At 45.0% G+C, this 26,040-nt stretch overlaps 1 protein-coding gene across 4 annotated transcripts; it reads right to left on the bottom strand.

The window, feature by feature from the left end:
- Positions 1-134: 134 nt before the first annotated feature.
- On the bottom strand, positions 135-23,270 carry LOC132395810 (zinc finger protein 239-like). 4 transcript variants are annotated; one of them, XM_059972878.1, is made up of 2 exons: positions 22,541-23,270; positions 135-1,665 (listed from the first exon to the last, which is right to left on the bottom strand). In XM_059972878.1, the coding sequence occupies exon 2, from the start codon at positions 1,299-1,301 to the stop codon at positions 429-431; it is 873 nt and encodes a 290-aa protein (XP_059828861.1). In that variant the 5' UTR covers positions 1,302-1,665; positions 22,541-23,270; the 3' UTR covers positions 135-428. The 4 variants fall into 4 exon arrangements, with proteins under 4 accessions (XP_059828861.1, XP_059828862.1, XP_059828864.1 ...); XM_059972879.1 differs by lacking the exon at positions 22,541-23,270 and adding an exon at positions 22,082-22,484; XM_059972881.1 differs by lacking the exon at positions 22,541-23,270 and adding an exon at positions 22,070-22,484.
- Between the last annotated feature and the right edge of the window lie 2,770 nt (positions 23,271-26,040).

Below are 26,040 nucleotides of genomic sequence, written 5' to 3' on the forward strand. Positions count from 1 at the left end.
CGGGGTACTGATTTGTAACGGGAGCACATCACGCAGATCCACCCAAACGAGATTTCTTAAGTTTGGCTGGGCTGGGGGGCTATCACACCCTGTATTAAGCTGCTAGCCAAAGCGAGAGTTATATGTTAGATGACTGAGTTAATCGCTTCCCATATTCAGAGCAGGTGAACAGCCTCACCCCAATGTGAACTCAATGATGCACATTTGGTTGATTTGGCTGAGAGAATCTCTTCCCAAAGTCTGAGCAGGTGAACGACCTTTCCCCAGTGTGAACTGAGTGTTGTGCTAGTAGGTTAGCTAACTGTGTGAATTCCTTCCCACAGTCTGAGCAGATGAATGGCCTCTCCCCAGTGTGAACTTGCTGATGTATCTTCATTTGAGATGAATGACAAAGTGAATCCTTTCCCACAGTTTGAGCAGGTGAACGGCTACTTCCCAGTGTGTACTGACTGGTGTCTCTGTAGGGAGGATGATTGAGTGAATCCCTTCCCACAGACTGAGCAGGTGAACGGCCTCTCCCCAGTGTGAACTGACTGGTGTCTCTGTAGAGTGGATGACTGAGTGAATCCCTTTCCACATTCACAGCAGGTGAATGGCCTCTCCCCAGAGTGAACTGACTGGTGTACCAGTAGGTCGGATGACCGAGTGAATCCCTTTCCACAGTCTGAGCAGGTGAACGGCCTCTCCCCGGTGTGAACTCGCTGATGTATCTTCAGTTGGGATGAGCAAGTGAATCCCTTCCCACAGTCCGAGCAGGTGAATGGCCTCTCCCCAGTGTGAAGTCGCTGATGTTCCTTCAGATGGGATGAGCAAGTGAACCCCTTCCCACAGTCCGAGCAGGTGAACGGCCGCTCCCCAGTGTGAATTCGCTGGTGTCCTTGTAGGTTGGATGCTTGAGTGAATCCCTTTCGACAGACTGAGCAGGTGAATGGCCTCTCCCCACTATGAATTCTCTGGTGTACCTTCAGATTAGATGAGCAAGTGAATCCCTTCCCACAGTCTGAGCAGGTAAACGGCCGCTCCCCGGTGTGAACTCGCTGGTGTGTCATTAGGTCAGATGACCGAGTGAATCCCTTCCCACACACTGAGCAGGTGAACAGTCTCTCTCCAGTGTGAACTGACAGGTGTGCTTGTAGGCTATTTAACTCAGTGAATCCCTTCCCACAGTCTGAGCAGGTGAATGGCCTCTCTCCAGTGTGAACCCTCTGATGTACCTTCAGTTTAGATGAGCAAGTGAATCCCTTCCCACAATCCGAACAGGTGAACACCTGCTCCCCGGTGTGAACTCGCTGTTGAGCCATTAGGTCAGATGACCAAGTGAATCCTTCCCATAAATTCAGCAGATGACCAGCCTCTGCCCAGTGTGTACTGACTGGTGTGTCCACAGGTGGGAAGACTGACTGAATCCCTTCTCACCCACAGGTGAACGGCCTTGTCCCCTGTAACATCATATGACCTTGAATCCCCACACTGAAAAGGTGAATGGCCTTTCCCTGCGTAAAATGACAGGAGTGCCAGTCGGTCAGATGTCTGAGTGAGTCCCTCCCCACAGTCTGAGCAGGAAGTGTGATCAAGTGAATCCCTTCTTAAATACGTGGACAGAGACAGCAAAACTGGCGTGCCATGTATGAGATTTCTGTAGATAAATTCCTTGTCCTTTTTAACCTGTAAAAAGATTTACAAAATACATCAATGGGTGAAGGACAACAATTCAGATGAGATCACTTCATTTGCCAAGGTTCAACACAAGTTGGAGAGAGAAATCATCTTCTGTCTGAGCACAGTACTGGTATCTGGAACGACCATCAAATTCTCTGATGCTCTTCCTGTATCTATAAGAATGGGGCATTTCTGCCGTCTCCTATCTGTGACTTGGCTCAATTTGACTCTCTCCACTGGTATTATTCCCTGTTCCCACTGAGATGCATGGGTTCCTGGCCCCCACCATAACTGAAATACTCTCACACAAACAGCCTTTGTTAATGTGCAGCTGGGATTTTCTTTTATCTACTGTAAATTTAAAGTGCCACAGTTATAAAACCATGTAGACATTTCCCGCCCAGATGAATGGTTGGTCCGCACAGCTGTTAAAAGGAATTAAATGAATATTAATATGATTTCATTTTCTTGTCACAGAGTCATAGAAAAGTACAACACTGAAACAGGCCCTTTGGCCCATCTAGTTTGGGTTGAACTATTTAAACTGTCTAGTCCCGTACTCCTACCATCCAGGTACCTATACAACCATCTTCAATGTTGAAATTGAGCTCGCATACACCCTTTGGGTGGTCTGCTCATTCCACACCTGGATGACTGTCTATGTGAAGAAGTTTCCCCTCATGTTCCCCTTAATGTTTCACCACTCACCCTTAACCCATGGCCTTTGGTTGCAGTCCCACCCAATCTCAGTGGAAAAAACCAGCTTGCATTTCCCCCAACTACAACCCTCAGAATTTTGGTACACCTCCATCAAATCTCCCCACAATCTTCTACATTCCAAGGAATAAAGTCCAGGCCTGTTCAATCTCTCCTTGTAACCCAAGTCCTCCAGACCTGGCGAATTATCTCTGAACTTTTTCAACCTCTTTTACATCTTCCTGTAGGTTGGTGACCAAAACTGCACACAATACTCCAAATTAAGCCTCACCAATGTCTTATACAACTTCAACATACGTACATTTCCTGCACTCAATACATGTATGAAGGCCAATGTGTCAAAATCTTTCTTTTCATCCCTATCGAACTGTGATAGCACTTCCAGTGAAATATACACCTGTATTCACAGATCCCTTTCTTCAACAACACTCCTCCATGCCCTACCAGTCACTGTGTAAGACCCACCTTGGAAGATCCTACCAAAGTGCAACACCTCACACTTGTCCACATTATATTTCATTTTCTGTTTCTCAACCCATTTTCCTAGCTGGTCCAGATCGCACTGCAAGCCATGATGGTCTTCCTCGCTGTCCACTATACTCCCAGTCTAGGTGTCGGGGCCCTAGCAGAGATAATTCTTAGTAACAGGGGGACGTACCAGAGGATTGGAGAATAGCCGGAGTTGTTTTGCTCCTTAATATAGAACATAGAACAGAGATATTTACAGCACATTACAGGCCCTTCAGCCCACATTGCTGTGCCGACCATGCAAATTACTCTAGAAACTGCCTAGAATTTCCCTAGCCCTCTATTTTTCTAAGCTCCATGTACCTATCTAAGAGGCTCTTAAAAGACCCTATTGTATCGGCCTCTACCACCCTCGCTGGCAGTGCATTCCACACACACACCACTCTGTGTAAAAAAAACTTACCCTTGACATCCCTCGGTACCGATTTCCTCAGAGTGAGAGGCAGCAGAGTGGTAGGGCATTGGCACTAACAGGAAAAGATGAGGTAGGTTTAACTGTGTTAATTGCAGAAAGGAGGTAGTATGAGTGTGAGGCCAGTTTTCGGTGCTCGGTGTCAGATGTGGGAGGTCCTGGAGTCTCCCAGCCTCCCAGATGGCCCAGGTGTGTCGAGCTGCAGCTCTTGAGGGACTGAGTTAGGGAACTGGAGATGCAGCTCAATGACCTTTGCCTCGTCAGGGAGAGTGAGGACGTGAAAGAGAGAAGTTACAGGCAGGTGATCACACTGGGGCATGGGAGACAGATAGGTGGGTCACAGTCAGGAGGGGGAAGGGGAAGAGTCAGGTGTTAGTGAGTACCCCTGTGGCTGTACCCCTTGAAAATAAGTACTCCTGTTTGAGTACTGTTGGGGGGGGGGCACAGCCTAACTAGGGGAAGTGGCAGTGGCTATGCCTCTGGCACAGAGTCTGGCCCTGTGGCTCAGAAGGGTAGGGAAGGGAAGAGGAATGCATTAGTGATAGGGGACAATAGTGATAGTAGTTATGGGATCAGTCAGGTGATTCTGTGGACACAGGAAAGAAACTCGGATGGTAGTTTGCCTCCCAGGTGCCAGGGTCCGGGATGTTTTGGATCGTGTCCAAGATATCCTGCGGTGGCAGGGAGAACAGCCAGAGGTCGTGGTACATATTGGTACCAATGACATAGGTAGGAAAAGGGAAGAGGTCCTGAAAAAAGACTACAGGGAGTTAGGAAGTAAGTTGAGAAGCAGGACGGCAAAGGTAGTAATCTCGGGATTACCCTGTGCTACACGACAGTGAGTATAGGAATAGGTTGGGGTGGAGGATAAATGCATGGCTGAGGGAATGGAGCAGGGGGCAGGGATTCAGATTTCTGGATCATTGGGACTGCTTTTGGGCAGGTGTGACTTGTACAAAAAGGACAGGTTGCACTTGAATCCCAGGGGGACCAATATCCTGGCGGGGAGGTTTGCTCAGGCTACTGCGGAGAGTTTAAACTAGAATTGCTGGGGGGTGGGAACTGAACTGAAGAGACAGAGGAAGAAGTTGGCTCACAAATAGAGAAAGCTTGTAGACAGTGCAAGAGGGAGGACAGGCAGGTGATAGAGACCGAAGGTTTGAGATGTGTCTATTTTAATGCAAGGAGTGTTGTGAACAAAGTGGATGAGCTTACAGCGTGGGTCAGTATTTGGAGATGCGATGTTGTGGCCATTACAGAGACTTGGATGGCTCAGGGACAGGATTGGTTACTTCAAGTGTCGGGTTTTAGATGTTTCAGAAAGGACAGGGAGGGAGACACTGTTGATCCGAGATAGAGTCACAGCTGCAGAAAAGGTGGAAGTCATGGAGGGATTGTCTACGGGGGGGGGGGGGGTTATAGGCCGCTCAATAGTAACGGATATTGTGCAGCAGATAGGGAAACAGATCCTGGAAAGGTGTAATAATAACAGAGTTGTCGTGATGTCTGTCTGTCTAGGTATCATTTTTGATGCGGACATCAGTGACCATGGTTTTCCATACAGATCTATCCCTCGTTCTTTGGATGACTTCCATTTCCTCGATGTGTAGCCACCTGGCTGGGCTTTTGATGTACATAAGCTGTGGTCTTCCTCTAGGTTTGCTCCCCTCGATCTTTCTCGAGAGTATGAGTTTTTCTAGTTCATCTTTCCTCATGATGTGTCCTAGGAATCTGAGTTGTCTTTCTCTTATTGTTGGTATGAGTGATCTAACTGCTTGGGCTCTTCTGAGAACTTCTTCATTTGATTTGTGTGTGCTCCATGATATTTTCAACATTCTCCTGTAGAAACATAATTCAGCTGCTTCTAGTCTCTTTTCCATTTCTGGGGAAATGGTCCAGCATTCACTTCCATAAGTCAGGATAGAAAAAATGTAGCACTGCAGTATCTGCTTTTAGTGTACAGTCTCATCTTTCTGATAATATGGTGGGATAGGAGATTTTAATTTTCCAAATATTGACTGGCATCTCTCTAGAACGAGGGGTTTAGACAGGGTGGAGTTTGTTAGGTGTGTTCAGGAAGGTTTCTTGACACAATATGTAGATTAGCCTAAAAGAGGAGAGGCTGTACTTGATCTGGTATTGGGAAATGAATCTGGTCAGGTGTCAGGTCTCTCAGTGGGAGAGCATTTTGGAGATAGTGATCATAATTCTGTCTGCTTTACAATAGCATTGGAGAGAGATAGGAACAGACAAGTTAGAAAAGCATTTAATTGGAGTAAGGGGAATACTGAAGCTATCAGACAGGAAACTGGAGGCTTAAATTGGAAACAGATGATCTCAGGGAAAAGTACGAAAGAAATGTGGCAAATATTCAGTGGATATTTGTGTGGAGTTCTGTATAGGTACATTCCAATGAGACAGGGAAGTTATGGTAGGGTATAGGAACTGTTGTGTACAAAGGCTGTAATAAATCTAGTCAAGAAGAAAAGAAAAGCTTACAAAAGGTTCAGAGAGGTAATGCTGGAGATCCAGAAGATTATAAGGCTAATAGGAAGGAGCTTAAGTAAGAAATTAGGAAAGCAAGAATGGGCCATGAGAAGGCCTTGACGGGCAGGATTAAGGAAAACCCCCAGACATTCTAAAAGTACATTTCTACCGCAGTTTGAACGACTGCGCAAGCACGTAAAAAGCACGTGAGATAGTGGGAGAGTTTAAAATGTGAACAGATTGAGAAGGGGCAGTCATTTCTTCGGCAGTTTGAACGGAGCATGACTGCGCAAACGCGTGAAAGTTGTCCCGTGAGACAGCGGGAGAGTTTAACAAGCGAGCAGATTAACGGAGCGGGCAACGGAGTAGTGGGAGACAGAGTAGGAAGGCTCTGGCAAGCAGAGGCTGAGGACAAACTTGCTCCCAGTGAGGTAAGGCTGGGTAAGTTCCTTTAATAAGTCCAATTAACTTACAAGTAGGTAATGGAGGCAGCAGTTAGGGCAGTTGAGTGCTCCGTTTGCAGTATGTGGGAAGTCAGGGCGAGCACAATTGTCCCTGATGACTACACCTGTAAAAGGTGCATCCAGCTGCAGCTGCTGACAAACCGAGTTAGGGAACTGGAGCTGGATGAATTTCGTATCATTCGTAAAGCAGAGGCAGAAATAGACAGGAGTTACAGGGAGATAGTCACCCCTAAAAGTCAGGACTGGGTGACTGTCAGGAGAGGGCAGGGGAATAGACAGAATGAGCAGAGCACCCCTGTGGCCATTCCCATCAACAATAAGTATACCGTTTGGATACTGTTGGTAGGGACGACCTACCAGGGACAAGTTGCAGTGGTTGCACCTCTGGCACAGAGACTGGACCCTCAGCTGAGAAGGGAAGGAGGGAAAAGAGGAGAGAGTAGTGATAAGGGATTCGACAGTTAGAGGGACAGATAAGAGATTCTGTGGAAGAGATCGAGAATTCCAAATGGTCTTTTGCCTCCCTGGTGCCAGGGTCCACGATATCTCAAATTGAATTCTCAGTATTCTCAAGAGGGAGGGTGAGCAGCCAAATGCCGTGGTCCATGTAGGGGCAATGACATGATGGGAAGAAGGAGCAAGTCCTGCAAAGAGAATTCAGGGAGTTAGGTGCAAAGTTGAAGGACAGGATCTCTGGGGTTGCAATCTCAGGATTGCTAACCGTGCCATGTGCTACTGAGGCTCGCAATAGGAAGATAATGCAGCTAAATACGTGGCTAAGGAGTTGGTGCGGGAGGGAGGGCTTCATGTTTCTGGACAATTGGGTCTTGTTCCAGGGAAGGTGGGACCTGTTCCAATTCTATTAATCCAGTTCAGGTATGGGGGAGACAGTCAGAGCAGTGGTGTGCTCCGTATGCAGTATGTGGGAAGTCAGGGTCAACACAGTTGTCCCTGATGACCACACCTGCAAAAGGTGCGTCCAGCTGCAGCTCCTATCAGCCCGAGTTAGGGAGTTGGAGCGGGAGCTGGATGAACTACGTTTCATTCGGGAGGCAGAGGCAGAGATAGATAGGGGTTATCAGGAGGTAGTCACACCAAAAAACCAAGAAGTAGGCAGATGGGTGATGGTCCAGAGAGGCAGGGGGAGCAGGCAGAGAGAGCAGAGCACCCCTACGGCCATTCCCATTAACAATAAGTATACCGTACTGGATACTGTTGATGGGGATGACCTACCAGGAATGAGTGGTAGTGGTCCTGCCTCTGGCACAGAGGTTGAACCCTCAACTAGAAAGGGGAGGAGGGAAGAGAAGAGAGCGATAGTTTTAGGGGATTCTACAGTCAGGGGGGCAGATAGGAGATTTTGTGGGGCAGATCGGGAGTCTCGGATGGTATGTTGCCTCCCTGGTGCCAGGGTCCGGGACATCTCAGATCGGGTGCAGGCTATTCTTGAGAACGAGGGCATGAACCCAGATGTAGTGGTCCATGTAGGGACCAACAATGTAGGTAAGGTGAGTGAGGGGGTCCTGCTTAGAGAGTTCAGGGAGTTAGGAGTGAAGCTGAAAGGCAGGACCTCCAGGGTGACAATCTCGGGATTGCTACCTGTGCCACATGCGAGTGAGGCGAAGAATAGAATGATTATGCACATTAATACGACGCTGAGAGCATGGTGCAGGAAGGAAGGGTTCAGGTTTTTGGATAATTGGTCTTTGTTCCAGGGACATTGGGATCTGTTTCGAAGGGACGGTCTACATCTGAACAGGAGGGGTACTAACATTCTTGCAGGAACGTTTGCCAGTGCTGCTCGGGGGGGTTTAAACTAGATGTGCAGGGGGCAGGGATCCAGATCCAGAGGGTTGGTCAGAAGAAGCATGGGGTTAAATGTGTAGAAGGTTTGGGTGATCTTGGGAAGGTCATCAAAATTCAAGGTGCAATTAGCCCGATGGAAGTTCAAGGAGCTGGGTTAGGTACAATAGACAGTGTTTTAAGCAAAGAGAGGAGGAATGGGCTAAGAATTCTATACTTGAATGCGCGTAGTGGCAGAAATAAGACAGATGAGCTTGAAGCTCAGATGAAAATGGGGAACTACGATATTGTTGGGATAACGGAGACATGGCTGCAAGGGGATCAGGCCTGGGAATTGAGTGTACCAGGGTATACATGCTATCATAGAGACAGAAATATGGGAAGAGGGGGTGGGGTGGCCCTGTTGGTGAGGAATGAGATTCAGTCCTTAGCAAGAGGTGACTTGGGAACAGGGGAAAAAGTGTCTGTGTGGATTGAGCTGAGGAACAGTAAGGGTAAAAAGACCCTAATGGGTGTTGTGTACAGGCCCCCAAACAGTAGCGTGGATATTGGGTACAAGTTGATTAGGGAGTTAACATTGGCATGTGCTAAAGGTAATGTAGTCGTTATGGGAGATTTCAACATGCAGGTGAACTGGGAGAATCAGGTGCTGGACTCTAGGATAGGGAGTTTGTGGAGTGTCTAAGGGATGTATTTTTGGAACAGCTTGTGCTTGACCCAACCAGGAACGAGGCTATTTTGGACTTGGTGATGTGTAATGAACAGGAATTGATAAGTGATCTTGAAGTAAAGGAGCCATTAGGAAGTAGTGATCATAACATGATAAGTTTTTATCTACAATTTGAGAGGGATAAGGGCAGATCAGAGGTGTCAGTGTTGCAATTAAATAAAGGAGACTACGGAGCCATGAGGGAAGAGCTGGCCAAAGTTAAATGGGCGGATGCCCTGGCAGGAAAGACAGTGGATCAGCAGATATTCTTGGGGATAATACAAAAGATGGAAAAGCAGTTCATTCCAATGAGAAGGAAGGATTCAAAGAGGGGGAAGGGGCCACAGTGGTTGACAAAGGAAGTCAGAGATTGTATAGCATTAAAGAAAAAGAAGTATGACAGGGCTAAGATGAGTGGGAATACATTTGATTGGGAAAGTTTTAAGGAACAGCAGATCTTAACTAAAAAAGCAATACGGAGAGAAAAAATCAGGTATGAGCTCAGTCTAGCCAGGAATATAAAAGGGGATAGCAAAAGCTTTTTTAGCTATGTGAAGAGAAAGAAGATAGTTAAGAACAATGTTGGCCCCTTGAAGAATGAATTGGGAGAAATTTTTATGGGAAACAGGGAAATGGCAACAGAATTTAATGCTTACTTTAGATCTGTCTTCACCAGGGAGGACACAAGCAATCTCCCAGATGTATGGATGAGCCAGGGTCATAAGATATCAGAGGAATTGAGACAGATTGACATTAGGAAAGAAACTGTGATGAGTAGACTGGTAGGACTGAAGGCTAATAAATCCCCGGGTCCAGATGGTCTGCATCCGAGGGTTCTAAAAGAGGTGGCTCAGGAAATTGCGGATGCATTGGTAATCATTTTCCAATGTTCCTTAGATTCAGGATCAGTTCCTGAAGATTGGAAAGTGGCTAATGTTATCCCACTTTTCAAGAAGGGAGGGAAGGAGAAAATGGAGAACTAACGTCAGTCGTGGGGAAGATGCTTGAGTCCATTATTAAGGACGAAATAGTGGCACATCTTGATGGCAGTAATAGGATTAGGCCGAGCCAGCATGGATTTACCAAGGGCAAATCATGCTTGACTAATCTGTTGGAGTTTTTTGAGGGTGTAACAAGGATGTTAGACGAGGGTAAGCCAGTGGATGTTGTGTACCTAGATTTTCAGAAGGCATTCGATAAGGTGCCACATAGGAGATTGGTGAGTAAAATCAGAGCTCATGGCATTCGGGACAGGGTTTCAACATGGATAGAAAACTGGTTGGCAGATAGAAAGCAAAGGGTAGCAGTGAATGGGTGTTTCTCGGACTGGCTGGAGGTGACTAGCGGGGTACCACAGGGCTCTGTATTGGGACCACAGCTCTTTACGATTTATGTCAACGATTTAGATGAGGGCATTGAAAACTGTATCAGCAAGTTTGCTGACGATACTAAACTGGGTGGCTGTGTGTCATGCGAAGAGGACGTTAGGAGAATACAGGGAGACTTGGATAGGCTGGGTGAGTGGGCAGATTCTTGGCAGATGTCATTCAATGTGAATAAATGTGAAGTTATCCACTTTGGAAGCAGGAACAAGAGGGCAGAGTATTGTCTGAACGGTGTAGAGTTAGGTAAGGGAGAAATGCAAAGAGACCTAGGAGTCCTAGTTCATCAGTCAATGAAGGTGAATGAGCAAGTGTAACAGGCAGTGAAGAGGGCAAATGGAATGTTGGCCTTTATTACAAGGGGAATTGAGTACAAGAGCAAGGATGTCCTTTTGCATTTGTACAGGGCCCTGGTGAGACCACACCTGGAATATTGTGTACAGTTTTGGTCTCCAGGTTTAAGGAAGGACATTCTGGCAATTGAGGAAGTGCAGTGCAGATTCACTAGGTTGATTCCTGGGATGGCAGGGCTGTCTTACGCAGAGAGATTGGAGAGATTGGGCTTGTACACGCTGGAATTGAGGAGATTGAGAGGGGATCTGATTGAAACGTTTAAGATAATTAAAGGATTTGATAGGATTGAGGCAGGAAATATGTTCCAGATGTTGGGAGAGTCCAGTACCAGAGGGCATGGATTGAGAATAAGAGGTCAGTTATTTAAAACAGAGTTGAGGAAGAACTTCTTCTCCCAGAGAGTTGTGGAGGTGTGGAATGCACTGCCTCGGTGGAGGGCAATTCTTTGGATGCTTTCAAGAAGGAGCTAGATAGATATCTGATGGATAGGGGAATCAAGAGATATGGGGACAAGGCAGGGACTGGGTATTGATAGTGAATGATCAGCCATGATCTCAGAATGGCGGTGCAGACTCGAGGGGCCGAATGGTCTACTTCTGCACCTATTGTCTATTGTCACCTGAACTGGAAGGGGGCTAACATCCTTGTGGGAAGGTTTGCTAATACTGCTCCGGGGGGGATTTAAACTAGATTTGCAGGGAGAGGGGAAACAGAGTGTTAGAGCAGAGAGTGAGGTGATGGAGGATAAAGGTCATGTGAGAGCTGCAAGTATAGTGCATGGAGTAAAGCCAGATCTATCATATAAAGAGGCTTTGAGGAAAGAGAAGCAGAATAAAGGGGGTAAGGTAGTAAGGTAGAAGGGCTAATGTGTGTGTACTTCAATGCAAGAAGCATCAGGAACAAAGGTGATGAACTGAGAGCTTGGATACATACATGGAATTATGATGTAGTGGCCATTACAGAGACGTGGCTGGCACCAGGGCAGGAATGCATTCTCAATATTCCTGGATTTCAGTGCTTTAAAAGGGATGGGGGGGGTGGTTAAGGGGAGTTACTGGTCAGGGATACTATTACAGCTAGAGAAAGGGTGGGTAATGTAGCAGGATCCTCTTTTGAATCAGTATGGGTGGCAATCAGGAACAGGAATGGAGCAGTTACACTTTTGGGAGTACAGGTGGCCCCCGCTTTTCGACAACTCGCTGTTATGAAAGACTTACATTAGTACCTGTTCTTGCTAACCAAAGAGGATTTTCACTTTTACGAAAAAAAGACGCCTGCTTTATATGTGTGTTTACCCCGAGAAAGACTACAATGACCGTGAAGCCTTGTGCGGGCAGTTGTTTGCTTATGCGTGTACGTGCTGATTTTTTTTCCTCCAATTGGTTCGCTGCCTTCTGGAGTTTGATAAGGGAAACTACACTGTACCTACAATATTTCTACTTTATATAGGGTATAAATTTATTATATCATTCCTGCTTTTACTATATGTTAGTGTTATTTTAGGTTTTATGTGTTATTTGCTTTGATTTGGTAGGTTATTTTTTTTGGTCTGGGAACGCACAAAAAATATTCCCACATAAATTAATAGTAATTGCTTCTTTGCTTTACGACATTTCAGATTACAAACAGTTTCACAGGAATGCTCTACCTTCGAATTGCGGGGGAAACCTGTATTCTATAGGCCCCTGGTAGCAGTAGAGATACCAAGGAGAAGATTGGGAGGCAGCTTTTGGAAAGGTGCAAAAATAACAGGGTTGTTATCTTGAGTGACTTCAACTTCCCTAATGTTGGCACCTGATTAGTTCCAAGGATTTAGATGGGGCAGAGTTTGTTAAGTGTGTCCAGGATGGATTCCTGTCACCGTATGTTGACAGGCTGATGAGGGGGAATGCCATACTAGATCTAGTATTAGGTAACAAACCGGGTCAGGTCACAGATCTCTCAGTGGGTGAGCATCTGGGGGACAGTGATCACCGCTCCCTGGCCTTTAACATTATCATGGAAAATGATAGAATTAGAAAGGACAGAAAAATTTTTAATTGGGGAAGGGCAAATTATGAGGCTATAAGGCTAGAACTTGTTGGTCTGACTTGGGATGATGTTTTTGCAGGGAAATGTACTTATGGACAAGTGGTTGTTGTTTAGGGATCTCTTGCAGGATGTTAGGGATAAATTTGTCCCGGTGAGGAAGATAAAGAATGGTAAGGTGAAGGAACCATGGGTGACAAGTGAGGTAACCAGATGGAAGAAGGCAGCATATGTGAGGTTTAGGAAGCAAGGATCAGATGAGTCTATTGAAGAATATAGGGTAGCAAGAAAGGAGCTTAAGAAGGGGCTGAGGAGAGCAAGAAGGGAGCATGAGAAGGCTGAGAAGGCATGAGTAGGGTAAAGGAAAACCCCAAGGCATTCTTCAATTATGTGACAAACAAAAGGTTGAAAGGAGTTAAGATAGAACCAATTAGAGATAAAGGTGGAAAGATGAGCCTGGGGGCTGTGGAAGTGAGCGAGGTCCTCAATGAATACTTCACTTTGGTATTCACCAAGGAGAGGGAACTTGATGACGGTGAGGACAATATGAGTGAGGTTGATGTTCTGGAGCATGTTGATATTAAGGGAGAGGAGATGTTGGGAGTTGTTGAAATACGGATAAGTCCCTGGGGCCTGACGGAATATTCCCCAGGCTGCTCCATGAGGCAAGGGAAGAGATTGCTGAGCCTCTGGCTAGGATCTTTATGTCCTCGTTGTCCACGGGAATGGTACCAGAGGATTGGATGGAGGAGAATGTTGTCCCCTTGTTCAAAAAAGTTAGTAGGGATATCCCAGTAATTATAGACCAGTGAGCCTTACGTCTGTTGTGGGAAAGCTGTTGGAAAAAATTCTTAGAGATAGAATTTATAGATAGGCATTCTTAGAGATAGGCATTTAGAGAATTATGGTCTGTTCAGGGACAGTCAGCAAGGCTTTGTGAAGGGCAGATCATATCTAACAAGTCTGATAGAGTTCTTTGAGGAGGTGACCAGGCATATAGATGAGGGTATTGCAGTGGATGTGATCTACATGGATTTTAGTAAGGCATTTGACGAGGTACCACACGATAGGCTTATTCAGAAAGTCAGAAGGTAGGTCGTGGTGGAAGGAGCACATTCAGATTGGAGGGTTGTGACTAGTGGTGTCCCACAAAGATCGGTTCTGGGACCTCTATTTTTCGTGATTTTTATTAACGACCTGGATTTGGGGGTAGAAGGGTGGGTTGGCAAGTCTGCAGACGTCACAAAGGTTGGTGGTGTTGTGGATAGTGTAGAGGATTGTCGAAGCTTGCAGAGAGACATTGATAGGATGCAGAAGTGGGCTGAGAAGTGGCAGATGGAGTTCAACCCGGAGAAGTGTGAGGTGGTACACTTTGGAAGGACAAACTCCAAGGCAGAGTACAAAGTAAATGGCAGGATACTTGGCAGTGTGGAGGATCAGAGGGATCTTGGGGTCCAAGTCCATAGGACACTCAAAGCAGCTGTGCAGGTTGACTCTGTGGTTAAGGTGGCGTACGGTGTATTAGCCTTCATCAATCATGAAATTGAATATTTCCAAACACCTTAAAACTATTTCCCCTCTTGTTAGCCATTTCAGCCCTGGGATAAAAACCTGGGTTAACAACACGATCAATGCCCCTCATCTTCTTATACACCTAAAAAAGGCTCTAAACATAAAGAAGGAAATTAACAATGCTTTGAGGATTTGTTACAAATATAGAAGTTAGCTTTTTTTATGCAGAGAGTGGTAAGTGTGCGGAATGGGCTGGAGGCAGCAGTGGTGGAGGTGGGAATGAAAGGGTCCTTTTTTTAATTAACTTTTTTTATGCACTTCTACAAACCAACTACAAACAAAAAAGCCCAAACAGCAAGGTGAAGATTAATACAGTGCAAAATAAACATATTAATTGTATAATTCATAATAAGCTCTTTTAAGAGACTCCTGGATGGATACATAGAGCTTCGAAAAGTAGAGGGCTATGGGTAAGCCTAGGTATTTCTAAGGTAATGATGTTTGGCACAGCTTTGTGGGCCGAAAGGCCTGTATTGTGCTGTAGGTTTTCTGTGTTTCTATGTAGACAAAATATGAGTGTACAAATTGGGTAAATGTAAACAGGCTTTTCCAACTGATGTTAAGTGGGATGACAACCAGAGGTCATGGGTAAGTGGGGAGGTGAAAATTTATGGGGAGCATCTGGAAAACCTCTTCACTGAATTGTTCGTTAGAGTATGGAATGAGATGTCAGCACAGGTGACCATTTAAAAGAAACTCGGTTTCACTATTTAAAAGAAGTTAGGATGGGAGCCTGGATGGTAGGGGTATGGAGGGCGATGGTCCCAGTGCAGGTGGTTGCATCAGACAGCTTAAATGTTTTTCTGGCATTGACTAGATGGGCCAAATGGCATGTTCCTGTACTGAACTTCAGCATGTTTCTATGACAGAGAAGCTGGCCAAACTTGATTGGAAGGGGAGACTGGTAGGAATGACGGAGCAGTAATGGCTGGAGTTTCTGGGAGCAATTCAGGAGCTGAATGATAGATATATCCCAAAGAAGTGGAAGCATTGGAAAGGCAGGAGGACACAACCGTGGCTGAAATGAGAAGCCAAAGCCAACATAAAAGCCAAAGAGAGGGTAAACAAAAGAGCAAAAAATTATTGGGAAGCTTTTAGAAGCAAACAGATGACAACTAAAAAAAAAGGTCAGATATGCTCAGCACATGGAATGATGATATTGCAGTTATTAATGAGTCTTGGTAGCACCCAACAGTCTGAGGCATTTAGAGGAACAAAATATCCGGGGCCTTGATATCTCTTGAAAACCAATGTTCCCTGCACCAGTTAATTTTCAACTTTTATTTTGACAGACACATACGAACTCTGCACCCTCAAAATTTCACTTCTGAAGGCCTCTGACCTACCAAGTACTCATTTGCCAAAAAACATCCTGTCCCAATCTACACTTCTCAGATCCTTTCTGATACCATCAAAATTGACCTTTCTCCAATTTCGAATCTCAACCCGTGGTCTGTCACCAGCTTTGGATCATTTCCTGACAGCTTATTGCACACTTCTACGTTGAGAATTCTACGTACTGATTAAGGGCACATTTGACAAACTCTACCCCATCTAGTCCTTTTACAGTATGGGAGTCCAAGTGAATACAGTCGGCCCTCTTTGTCTGCGGATTCCGCATGTGTGGATTCAACCAACCACGGATCGGGAAAACCTGGAAGTTCTCTCTCCAGCACTCGTTGCTTGAACATGTACAGACTATTTTTTTTGTCATTATTCCCTAAACAATACAGTATAACAACTATTTACATAGTATTTACATTGTATTAGGTATTATAAGTAATCTAGAAATGACTTAAAAGTACAGGCAGTCCCTGGGTTATGAATGAGTTCCATTCCTGAGTCCGTCTTTAAGTCGGATTTGAAGTACATTCAGTATTATTTAGCGTCAGTTAGTCAAACGTTTTTCTTTGTATATAGCACTTATTTTACCTTTCTATGCATATATGCATATGCTTAACATACACATTTCAATAAATAAACCACTGCGTAGCTTAGTAATAATTGTAGCTTTCATCGGGGCAGGGCCATTCACATGCTCCATTAAAATTGTTCCGATCGTTGACCGACTGTAGCCTAACGCTTTTTCCAATGACTGACAGCGTTTCACATCTTTCCAATCACTTTATTACTTTCTGCTTATTTTCAATCGTGATCGTGATTATTTTCGTGAACAGAAACACTGCGGATTCAGAGCTGCACCGGGTCCTAAAGACCACTGCACTGAGACAGGTTAAATAAAGTCTGGAGTTTCATTGGGTCCAACAGACCACCGCACTGGGACAGGTTAAATAAAGGACTTGAGCATCCATGGGGGGTCCTGGAACCAATCCCCCATGGATAAGGAGGGCCGACTGTATATGGAAATTTAAACTTGCTTACCATCCCAAACTTTGTTTCTTGGCATAGTCTGCGATCTCTCTGCAAATTTATTCCTCTAAATCCCTCAGATTGTTGAGTGCAACCAACTCCCAGTAACGGCCACAATATCATAACTCCCTGTCCTGGGCTCATCTGGCTTTCCTATGATGATTCTTGCATTGTGATATATACAGCTCAGCACATTCATCACACCATGCTCAAACATTTCAGGTTGACTTTGTCTGCGGAGTTGTTTAAGTTGTTAAAGCTTGTTTTAAGTTTGTCTGTTTAAGTTGTTAAAGCTGTTAGGTAAAAAACGGGATGAGGTCCTACAAGGTGAATTTAGGGAGTTAGGAGATAAACTAAAAAGTAGGACCACAAAGGTAATAATCTCTGGATTACTACCAGTCCCACGTGCTAGTCAGAGGAGGATATAATAGGAGGATATTTCAGATGAATACGTGGCTTGAAAAATGGTGCAAGGGGGAGGGATTCAAATTTCTGGGACATTGGAACCAGTTCTGGGGGAGGTGGGACCGGTATAAACAGGGCGGTCTGCACCTGGGCTGGACTGGAACCAATGTCCTAGGGGGAGCATTTGCTACTGCTGTTCAGGAGGCTTTAAACTAATGTGGCAGGGGGATGGGAACAAGTGCAGAGAGACTGAGAGGTGTAAAATGAGGGTAGAAGCAAAAAGTAGTAAGGTGAAAAGTAAAAGTGGCAGGCAGGCAAATCCAGGGCAAAATGCAAAAAGAGCCACTTTTCAACATAATTGTATAAGGGCTAAGAGTGTTGTAAAAACAAGCCTGAAGGCTTTGTGTGTCAATGCGAGGAGCATTCATAACAAGGCGGATGAATTGAATGTGCAGATAGTTAGAAATGAATATGATATAGTTGGGATCACAGAGACATGGGTCCAGGATGACCAAGGATGGGAGCTCAACATCCAGGGATATTCAGTATTCAGGAGGGATAGACAGGAAAGAAAAGGAGGTGGGGTAGCATTGCTGGTTAGAGAGGAGATTAACGCAATAGAAAGGAAGGACATTAGCCTGGAGGATGTGGAATCGATATAGGTAGAGCTGCATAACACTAAGGGGCAGAAAATGCTGATGGGAGTTGTGTACAGGCCACCTAACAGTAGTAGTGAGGTTGGGGATAGCATTAAACAGGAAATTAGAAATGCATGCAATAAAGGAACAGTAGTTACAATGGGTGACTTCAATCTACATATAGATTGGGTGAACCAAATTGGTAAGGGTGCTGAGGAAGAGGATTTCTTGGAAAGTATGCGGGATGGTTTTCTGAACCAATATGTCGAGGAACCAACTAAAGAGCAGGCCATTCTAGATTGGGTATTGAGCAACGAGGAAGGGTTAGTTAGCAATCTTGTCGTGCGAGGCCCCTTGGGTAAGAGTGACTATAATATGGTGGAATTCTTCATTAACATGGAGAGTGACATAGTTAATTCAGAAACAAAGGTTCTGAACTTAAAGAAGGGTAACTTTGAAGGTATGAGACGTGAATTAGCTAAGATAGACTGGCAAATGATACTTAAAGGGTTCACGGTGAATATGCAATGGCAAGCATTTAAAGATCGCATGGATGAACTACAACAATTGTTCATCCCAGTTTGGCAAAAGAGTAAACCAGGGAAAGTAGTGCACCCGTGGCTGACAAGGGAAATTTGGGACAGTATCAAGTGCAAAGAAGAAACATATAAATTAGCAAAAAAAAAGCGGCACACCTGAGGACTGGGAGAAATTCAGAGACCAGCAGAGGAGGGCAAAGGGCTTAATTAGAAAAGGGAAAAAAGATTATGAGAGAAAGCTGGCAGGGAACATAAAAACTGACTGTAAAAGCTTTTATAGATACGTGAAAAGAAAAAGATTGGTCAAGACAAATGTAGGTCATTTACAGTCAGAAACAGGTGAATTGATCATAGGGAACAAAGACATGGCAGACCAATTGAATAACTACTTTGGTTCTGTCTTCACTAAGGAGGACATAAATAATCTTCCGGAAATAGTAAGGGACCGAGGGTCTAGTGAGATGGAGGAACTGAGGGAAATACATGTTAGTAAAGAAGTGGTGTTAGGTAAATTGAAGGGATTAAAGGCAGATAAATCCCCAGGGCCAGATGTCTGCATCCCACAGTGCTTAAGGAAGTAGCCCAAATAATAGTGGATGCATTAGTGATAATTTTTCAAAACTCCTTAAATTATGGATTAGTTCCAGAGGATCGGAGTGTGGCTAATGTAACCCCACTTTTTAAAAAGGGAGAGAGAAACCAGGGAATAATAGACCGGTTAGTCTGACATCGGTGGTGGGGAAATGCTAGAGTCAGTTATCAAAGATGTGATAACAGCACATTTGGAAAGAGGTGAAATCATCGGACAAAGTTAGCATGGATTTGTGAAAGGAAAATCATGTCTGATGAATCTTACAGAATTTTTTGAAGATGTAACCAGCAGAGTGGATAGGGGAGAGCCAGTGGATGTGGTATACTTAGATTTCCAAAAGGCTTTTGACAAGGTCCCACACAGGAGATTGGTGTGCAAACTTAAAGCACACAGTATTGGGGATATGGTATGGATGTGGATAGAGAATTGGTTGGCAGACAGGATGCAAAGAGTGGGAGAAAACGGGACCTTTTCAGAATGGCAGGCAGTGACTAGTGGGGTACCACAAGGCTCAGTGCTGGGACCCCAGCTGTTTACAATATATATTAATGATTTGGATGAGGGAATTAAATTCAGCATCTCCAAGTTTGCGGATGACACGAAGCTGGGCGGCGGTGTTAGCTGTGAGGAGGATGCAGGGTGACTTGGATAGGTTAGATGAGTGGGCAAATTCATGGCAGATGCAATTTAATGTGGATGAATGTGAAGTTATCCATTTTGATTGCAAGAACAGAACAAATTATTATCTGAACAGTGGCCGGTTAGGAAAAGGGGAGATGCAACGAGACCTGGGTGTCATTGTTCACCAGTCATTGAAGGTGGGCATGCAGGTACAGCAGGCGGTGAAAAAGGCAAATGGTATGTTGGCATTCATAGCAAGAGGATTTGAGTACAGGAGCAGGGAGGTTCTACTGCAGTTGCACAAGGCCTTGGTGAGACCGCACCTAGAATATTGTATGCAGTTTTGGTCCCCTAATCTGAGGAAAGACATTCTTGACATAGAGGGAGTACAGAGAAGGTTCACCAGATTGATTCCTGGGATGGCAGGACTTTCATACGAATAAAGACTGGATCGACTAGGCTTATACTCACTGGAATTTAGAAGATTGAGGGGGGATCTTATTGAAATGTATAAAGTTCTAAAGGGATTGGACAGGCTAGATGCAGGAAGATTGTTTCCGATGTTGGGGAAGTCCAGAGCGAGGGGTCACAGTTTAAGGATAAAGGAGAAGCGTTTTAGGACTGAGATGAGGAAAAACTTCTTCACACAGAGAGTGGTGAATCTGTGGAATTCTCTGCCACAGGAAACAGTTGAGGCCAGTTCATTGGCTATATTTAAGAGGAAGTTAGATATGGCCCTTGTGGCTAAAGGGATCGGGGGGTATGGACAGAAAGCACGTACAGGGTTCTGAGTTGGATGATCAGCCATGATCACGCTGAATGGAGCTGCAGGCTCAAAGGGCTGAATGGCCTACTCCTGCACCTATTTTCTATGTTTCTAAGTTCCTCGGCATACACATCACTGAGGATCTCACCTCGTCTGTGGCTGTGTGGTGAAAAAGGCACAACAACATCTCTTGCACCTCAGACTGTTGAAGAAGTTTGGTATGATTCCCCACATCCCAAGAACTTTCTACAGGGGCACACTTGAGAGCATCCTGAGAGTCCACATCACTGCCTGGTATGAGAACTGTACTTCCCCCAGTTGTAGGACTCTGCAGAGAGTAGTGTGGACAGCCCAACCCATCTGTAGTTGTGAACTTCCCACTAACCAGTATATTTACATTATTGTGTAAAAGGGACCCGTAGGATCATTGGGGAGCTGAGTCACCCCAACTACAGAATGTTGCAGCTGCTACCATCCGGGAAACAGTACTGCAGTATAAAAGCCAGGACCAACAGGTTCCAGCACAGCCTCTTCCACCAGGCCATCAGACTGAGTAATTCATGCTGACACAATTGTATTTCTCTTATATTTTATATGTTCTGTTAATAATCAATATGTCCTGTTGTACATACTAATTATTATGAATTTACTATAAATTGCACATTGCACATTTAGACAGAGACATAACATAAAGATTTCTACTCCTCACGTATATGAAGGATGTATGTAATAAAGTCAATTCAATTCTATTCAACCTCTGCACTTTCTGTTGTCATTCTGGCTCCAATCCTCCCTGCAACTTTAGTTTAACCACCCACCCCACAGGGAAGCACAAGCAAGCCTTACCACTAGGATAAGGCTTCTAGTTCTGTTCTCCTAACTAATGAATCCCCTATCACCCCTTTGACTTTCCTCTGTCAGGTAATCCCCCCCAACAGTTTCTAAAGTCGTCCAATTGTTGTTGTGTAGGATGACCACAAGAGTTCTCTACGATGGCTATTTAACCTCATTCCACTTCCTAACTCACACCCAGTTTCCTGTGTCCTGTACCTTGGGTGTAACTTCATGTCATATCTATCAATCCCTCCGTCTCCCAGCTGATCCGGAATTCATCCATTTCCAGCTTCAGCTGCTTAAAGTTCAGGGTCACAATCTGCAGCTGGACGCACATCCTGTAGGTGAGGGCATCAGGGACAACGAAGGTCTCCCCACCAATGTCCCCTCTAATTTGTAGTGACCAGTGTGCACAAAAATATTGTGCTATGCTATTTTTTACCCAGTGACAACAACATGGTGAGGATTGAATTTTATATTTCGAGGTATTCATTTCAACAGCTAGCAAATCACTGTCAATAAGAACTTTGATCTCCTCTGGGTTTGATTGAGTTCAGCTGCACTCTCACACAATCTATGTGGCAGGCCTGTAGCGGGTAATGAAGGATTTTCTCACCAGAGGTTTTGCACAACGTCCATATGTGACTTGCTTGCTAAATGATGCTTTAAAAAGTCAGATTTCCAAATATCACCCCAGTTCTTCCCACTTGCAAATTCTCCAACAACTTTTGCATCACACAATACACACAGGTAACAACAGTTTCGATATTGTACATAAACATTTCCCTTGAACCCTCCCCCAAATGACTGACGGTGGTGAACTCATTGATGGCAATGTCAATGAATATGAAGGGAAGGGCAGTAGTCTGTCTCATTGGAGCCTGGCACATTTGTGATGTGAAAGCTACTTGTGGTACTTGTGAAAGGTGTTTGATATCATTACGTACCCAGAGAGTATGGGTCAAAACATATTCTCATGGGTAGAAAAGTCCAAAACAAGAGGAAGTAGAAGGAGCACATACAAAATGCTGGAGGAACTCAGCAGGCCAGACAGCATCTATAGAAAAGAGTACTAATACTGAGTTCTTCCAGCATTTTGTGTGTGTTTCTTGGATTTCCAATATAGAGAAAAAACACAGAAAACTTCCAGGCCCTTCGGCCCACAATGCTGTGCCGAACATTTACTTACGTTAGAAATTACCTCATAGATCTCTATTTTTCTACGCGCCATGTATCTATCCAGAAGCCTCTTAAAAGGCGCTATTGTATCCGCCTTCATGACAGTCGCCGGCAGCCCATTCCACGCACTCAACACTCTGCGAAATAAATTCACTCCTGATATCTCCTACGTACCTTCTCCCAAGTAACTTAAAACTGTGCCCTCTCTACAGATTTTCTCAACAGCTGTTGTAAAAAAATTTGTTCCCTTTTCTGAGTTCCCAATCCTTGCATTTAGGTAGCTGGAGCTCAGCTGTGTCTGAGAGTTCCGTCGGTTCCCATTCCCCTCATCAACCGGAAGCTCCCCAGGGCCCGTGGGACGAGAGCAGGACTGTTCCGGGATTGAGGGCCACAGTATGCGGTTCTCACAGCAATTGTCCCTCGGGATCAATAAAGTATGTCTGACTGTTTTAAAAAACGTCGCAAGGACAAACGCACTTACCTACACCGATCCTCCCGCGGCCCCTTGGTGTACTGCGCGCATGCGCGATATGCGGAAAGATTAGCAACCCTGACGCCTGCGCATGTGATCGGTGTTTCAGTGACACAGCTCTTTACGGTGCACGGTGCATTAAACGTTTCTGCCAGCCCCGGTTCCATATCCATACCTAATTTTTCTTTGTGTGTATATAAAGCGCGGCAGCTGTTTTAACGCAGAAAGCGGCTCCCATAAACAATATGCTTAACATCAACAAGCATTCCGTGTATCTAATGCCCAAGTACAATCCTCTTGCAAATCCAGACATAAAACGCAAGAGAGTCTGCTGTTGCTGGAAATACAGAGACGCATACAAACAAAATGCTGGAGGAACTCCGCAGTTCAGGCAGCAACTAAGCAGGGAAGTACTATATACAGTCTAGACATGCAGAAGGGGCTAGGCCTAGACGTTGTCTTTTTATTCCTCTCCATATTTGCTACCTGATCTGCTGATTTCCACCAGTATTTTGCAGAAATTAACTAGATTTTTTTCAATCAACCACTCTCCAAATGTTTCTGTTCTTTCATTTGTAGCCACATCATGCTGCTCTGATTCCACCTCTTCCTCGTAAACTCCGTACCCCATCTCTTTCTGGATCCTGAAAGCCTTGATTTGTGCTGGCAACTCTGGTTTCTGACTCTGCCCCTTTGGAAGATTCATTGGCAAGTCTGCTGTCAGACTTTAGAGGCGCATTGCAACAACCCAACTGTCTGAAGCACAGTCCTTTGAAATTGGTGAAAATGACTCAAAACATTGAAAAGAGCAGGGAAGCAGGAGTTCAACCAACTTAGTCTAGCGCCCTGAACAATCACAAAACCACAGTGAGTCTTATCTAGCCTGGAGAAAATCATGCAGGGAATCCATACAGGTGTATAAGATGATGAGAGGCATTGGTCGTGGAATAGACAGAGGCTTTTTCCCAGGACTGAAATGGCTAACACTAGGGGTCATAGTGTTAATATGTTTGGAAGTAGATGCAAGACAGATGTCAGAGATAATGCTTTTACATAAAGAGCGATGGGTGTATAGAATGCACTGCCAGTGATGGTGGTGGAGGCGAATGCCATACAGTCTTTAAAGAGCTTAGAAAGGTACATGGAGCTTAGAAAAATAAAGGGCTATCTACAAGGGTAATTCTAAGCAGTATCCAGAGTAGGTTACATGGTCAGCACAACATTGTGGGCCGAACAGCCTGTAATGTGCTGCAGTTTTCAATGATTCTATGAAATTCAAGGGAAATCTCTTCTCCCACTAAGTGGTTACTAGTTGCAACCTGTCATCACAGGGAGAGTGACAGAGGAAAGGCAGAGATGGATTTTAAAATACTGATATGGAACAGAATCATGGGCAGGGACCAGATGGACTGAGTGGCCTCGCTAGTGTACACTGTGAGTTTGGTAGAGACAATAAGTACTTCTGACATGGGATTTGATACAGAACTGATTTATCTTTCGCAGATCCACAATGATAATCACCGGTCTAGTTTAAGGCTAAAATCAGCAGAACAGACTCCTCCAATGCTCAGTGACCAGGATTCAGCCCTGGATGTGATGAGCAGCCACAAGAACTGCAGAATCTGACAGTAACAGTCCCTCATGAACCTGCAGCTGCCTTCAATCACCATGACGGTTAAACATTTAACACAGAGCTGATTTGAACTTCCTCCCTGATGTGAACCTGCAGTTGTTGCAACAGCTGCGATGATTGAGTAAAACTCTTTGCTCACTCCGGATGGAAATGTGGCCTCTACTTATTGTGAACTCACCGGAGCATCACAAGGTGGGTTAACTGAATGAGTCTCTTCGAACGTACGGAGCAGGTGAATGGTCGCTTCCCAGTGCGAAGCTGTTGGTGTATCTGTGATGGCCGACTGAATCCCTTCCAAAATGAGAGCCAGTGAATGACGTCTCACTGCTATCAACACCGTGGCAATGTACCCCATCAGATCATGGACATTGCTGTCCTTGTAGCAAGTGGGGCGTTGTCTTCTCCAGCACCTCTGCCTCCACATTCAAGGATCAGTGGCATTCAAGCGCTGGTGAACTGACAGATACAGCGGAACTAACGTGCTGTTGTGTTTGAGATTCCCATACACAAATCCTTTGACTTTTCTACACTTTTTAAATGTTTACAAAGCACATCAGTGCGTGTAGGACAACATTTTCACTGAGATAATTCTAGTCTCTATGGTTACCTCTGATAACAAATTGTTGCAGCAAGGCTGAACTCAATTTGGAGAAACAACGCCTCATCTTCTAACTGGCTACAGTTCAGACATTCAGGCACAATGTCAAACTCTCTGCTTCCCTCTCAGTATCAAATTGGATCATTCCTCCCCTTCATCAGTCTGTGACTTGGCTCAGTTTGTCTGTCTCCTTCGCATTCTGAGCATGCGCCACACACCCACTAAGATCACATTTTATTTACACGGCAGCGACTGGAGACTTTCTGATTATTATGTCCCTCCTGGCATTTGACGGTGGTAAACTCAGAGTCAGCAATGGTATTGAACCTCAGGAGTAGGTAATTAGGCTTTCTCGTTGGAGATCGATGAACTGCCGGTAGTGTGTAGTTGGATGAGTGGGCCATTTTCAGACTGGAAGGTGGTAGTGTTTGGAGTTCCCCAGAGATCAGTCCCTGACCATAGCTGTTCACAGTTTAATGGCCTGGCGGAGACAGCAAGATGTGAGATGTCCCAGTCTGCTGGTGACGCAGAAAGAGTGGAGTTGGGGGAGGGGAGGTCATTCACATGCAACTTCATAGCTTTGTAATTAGTACATAGTGCACTGTGGGGCTGCAGTGGTGGGTTCCATTGCTGGGATCAGTGTACAGTTACGGTGGGCTATGAGGATTTTGTGAATAAAGCGCCATTCTCCAATTAAGAACCTCAAACTGTGGAGCAAACTTATTGTTCATGACCACTCGATCCAGGCCTTACAATATCTGGCATCATTCGTAAATTTGGCCACAGGGCCATCAATACTGCCATCCGATGCATTGACATAGAACGTGAAAAGAAACGTTGCAAACACAGATCCCTGTGGAACAACACAAAGCAGTGGCAGCCAATCAGAAAAGGCTCCCTTTATTCCCAAGAAACATTGACAGGTAACGTTGTGGGATCTGTATGAAGAGACCCTTTGCACCTGAATTGGAAGTGGACTAATATCCTACTATAATAACAACCTCATGTTTCTTCCAACAGTCTGCGACTTCTCTGTAAATGTGTTCCTCTAAATCCCTCTGACTGTTAGGTGTCTGTAATATAGCCCCACTGACGTGGCCATACCTTTCGTATTTCTCCGTTCTACCCAGAACCCAGAATGCCTCCCGAGATGATTTCTCCAGACTGTCCTCCCTGACTACTAACATCACCAGTTTTCTTTTAATCCCGCTATCCTGCTGCTTTAAGTGCGCGCTCACGCGTGCGCGCACACACACACACACACACACACACACACAC

Source organism: Hypanus sabinus, chromosome 6, assembly GCF_030144855.1.
Source record: "Hypanus sabinus isolate sHypSab1 chromosome 6, sHypSab1.hap1, whole genome shotgun sequence".
NCBI classification, from domain to species: domain Eukaryota; kingdom Metazoa; phylum Chordata; class Chondrichthyes; order Myliobatiformes; family Dasyatidae; genus Hypanus; species Hypanus sabinus.

Coding starts and splice junctions, on each gene's coding strand:
- LOC132395810 (XM_059972878.1), bottom strand. CDS start 1,301: ATGGCTCAACAGCGAGTTCACACCGGGGAGCAGGTGTTCACCTGTTCG.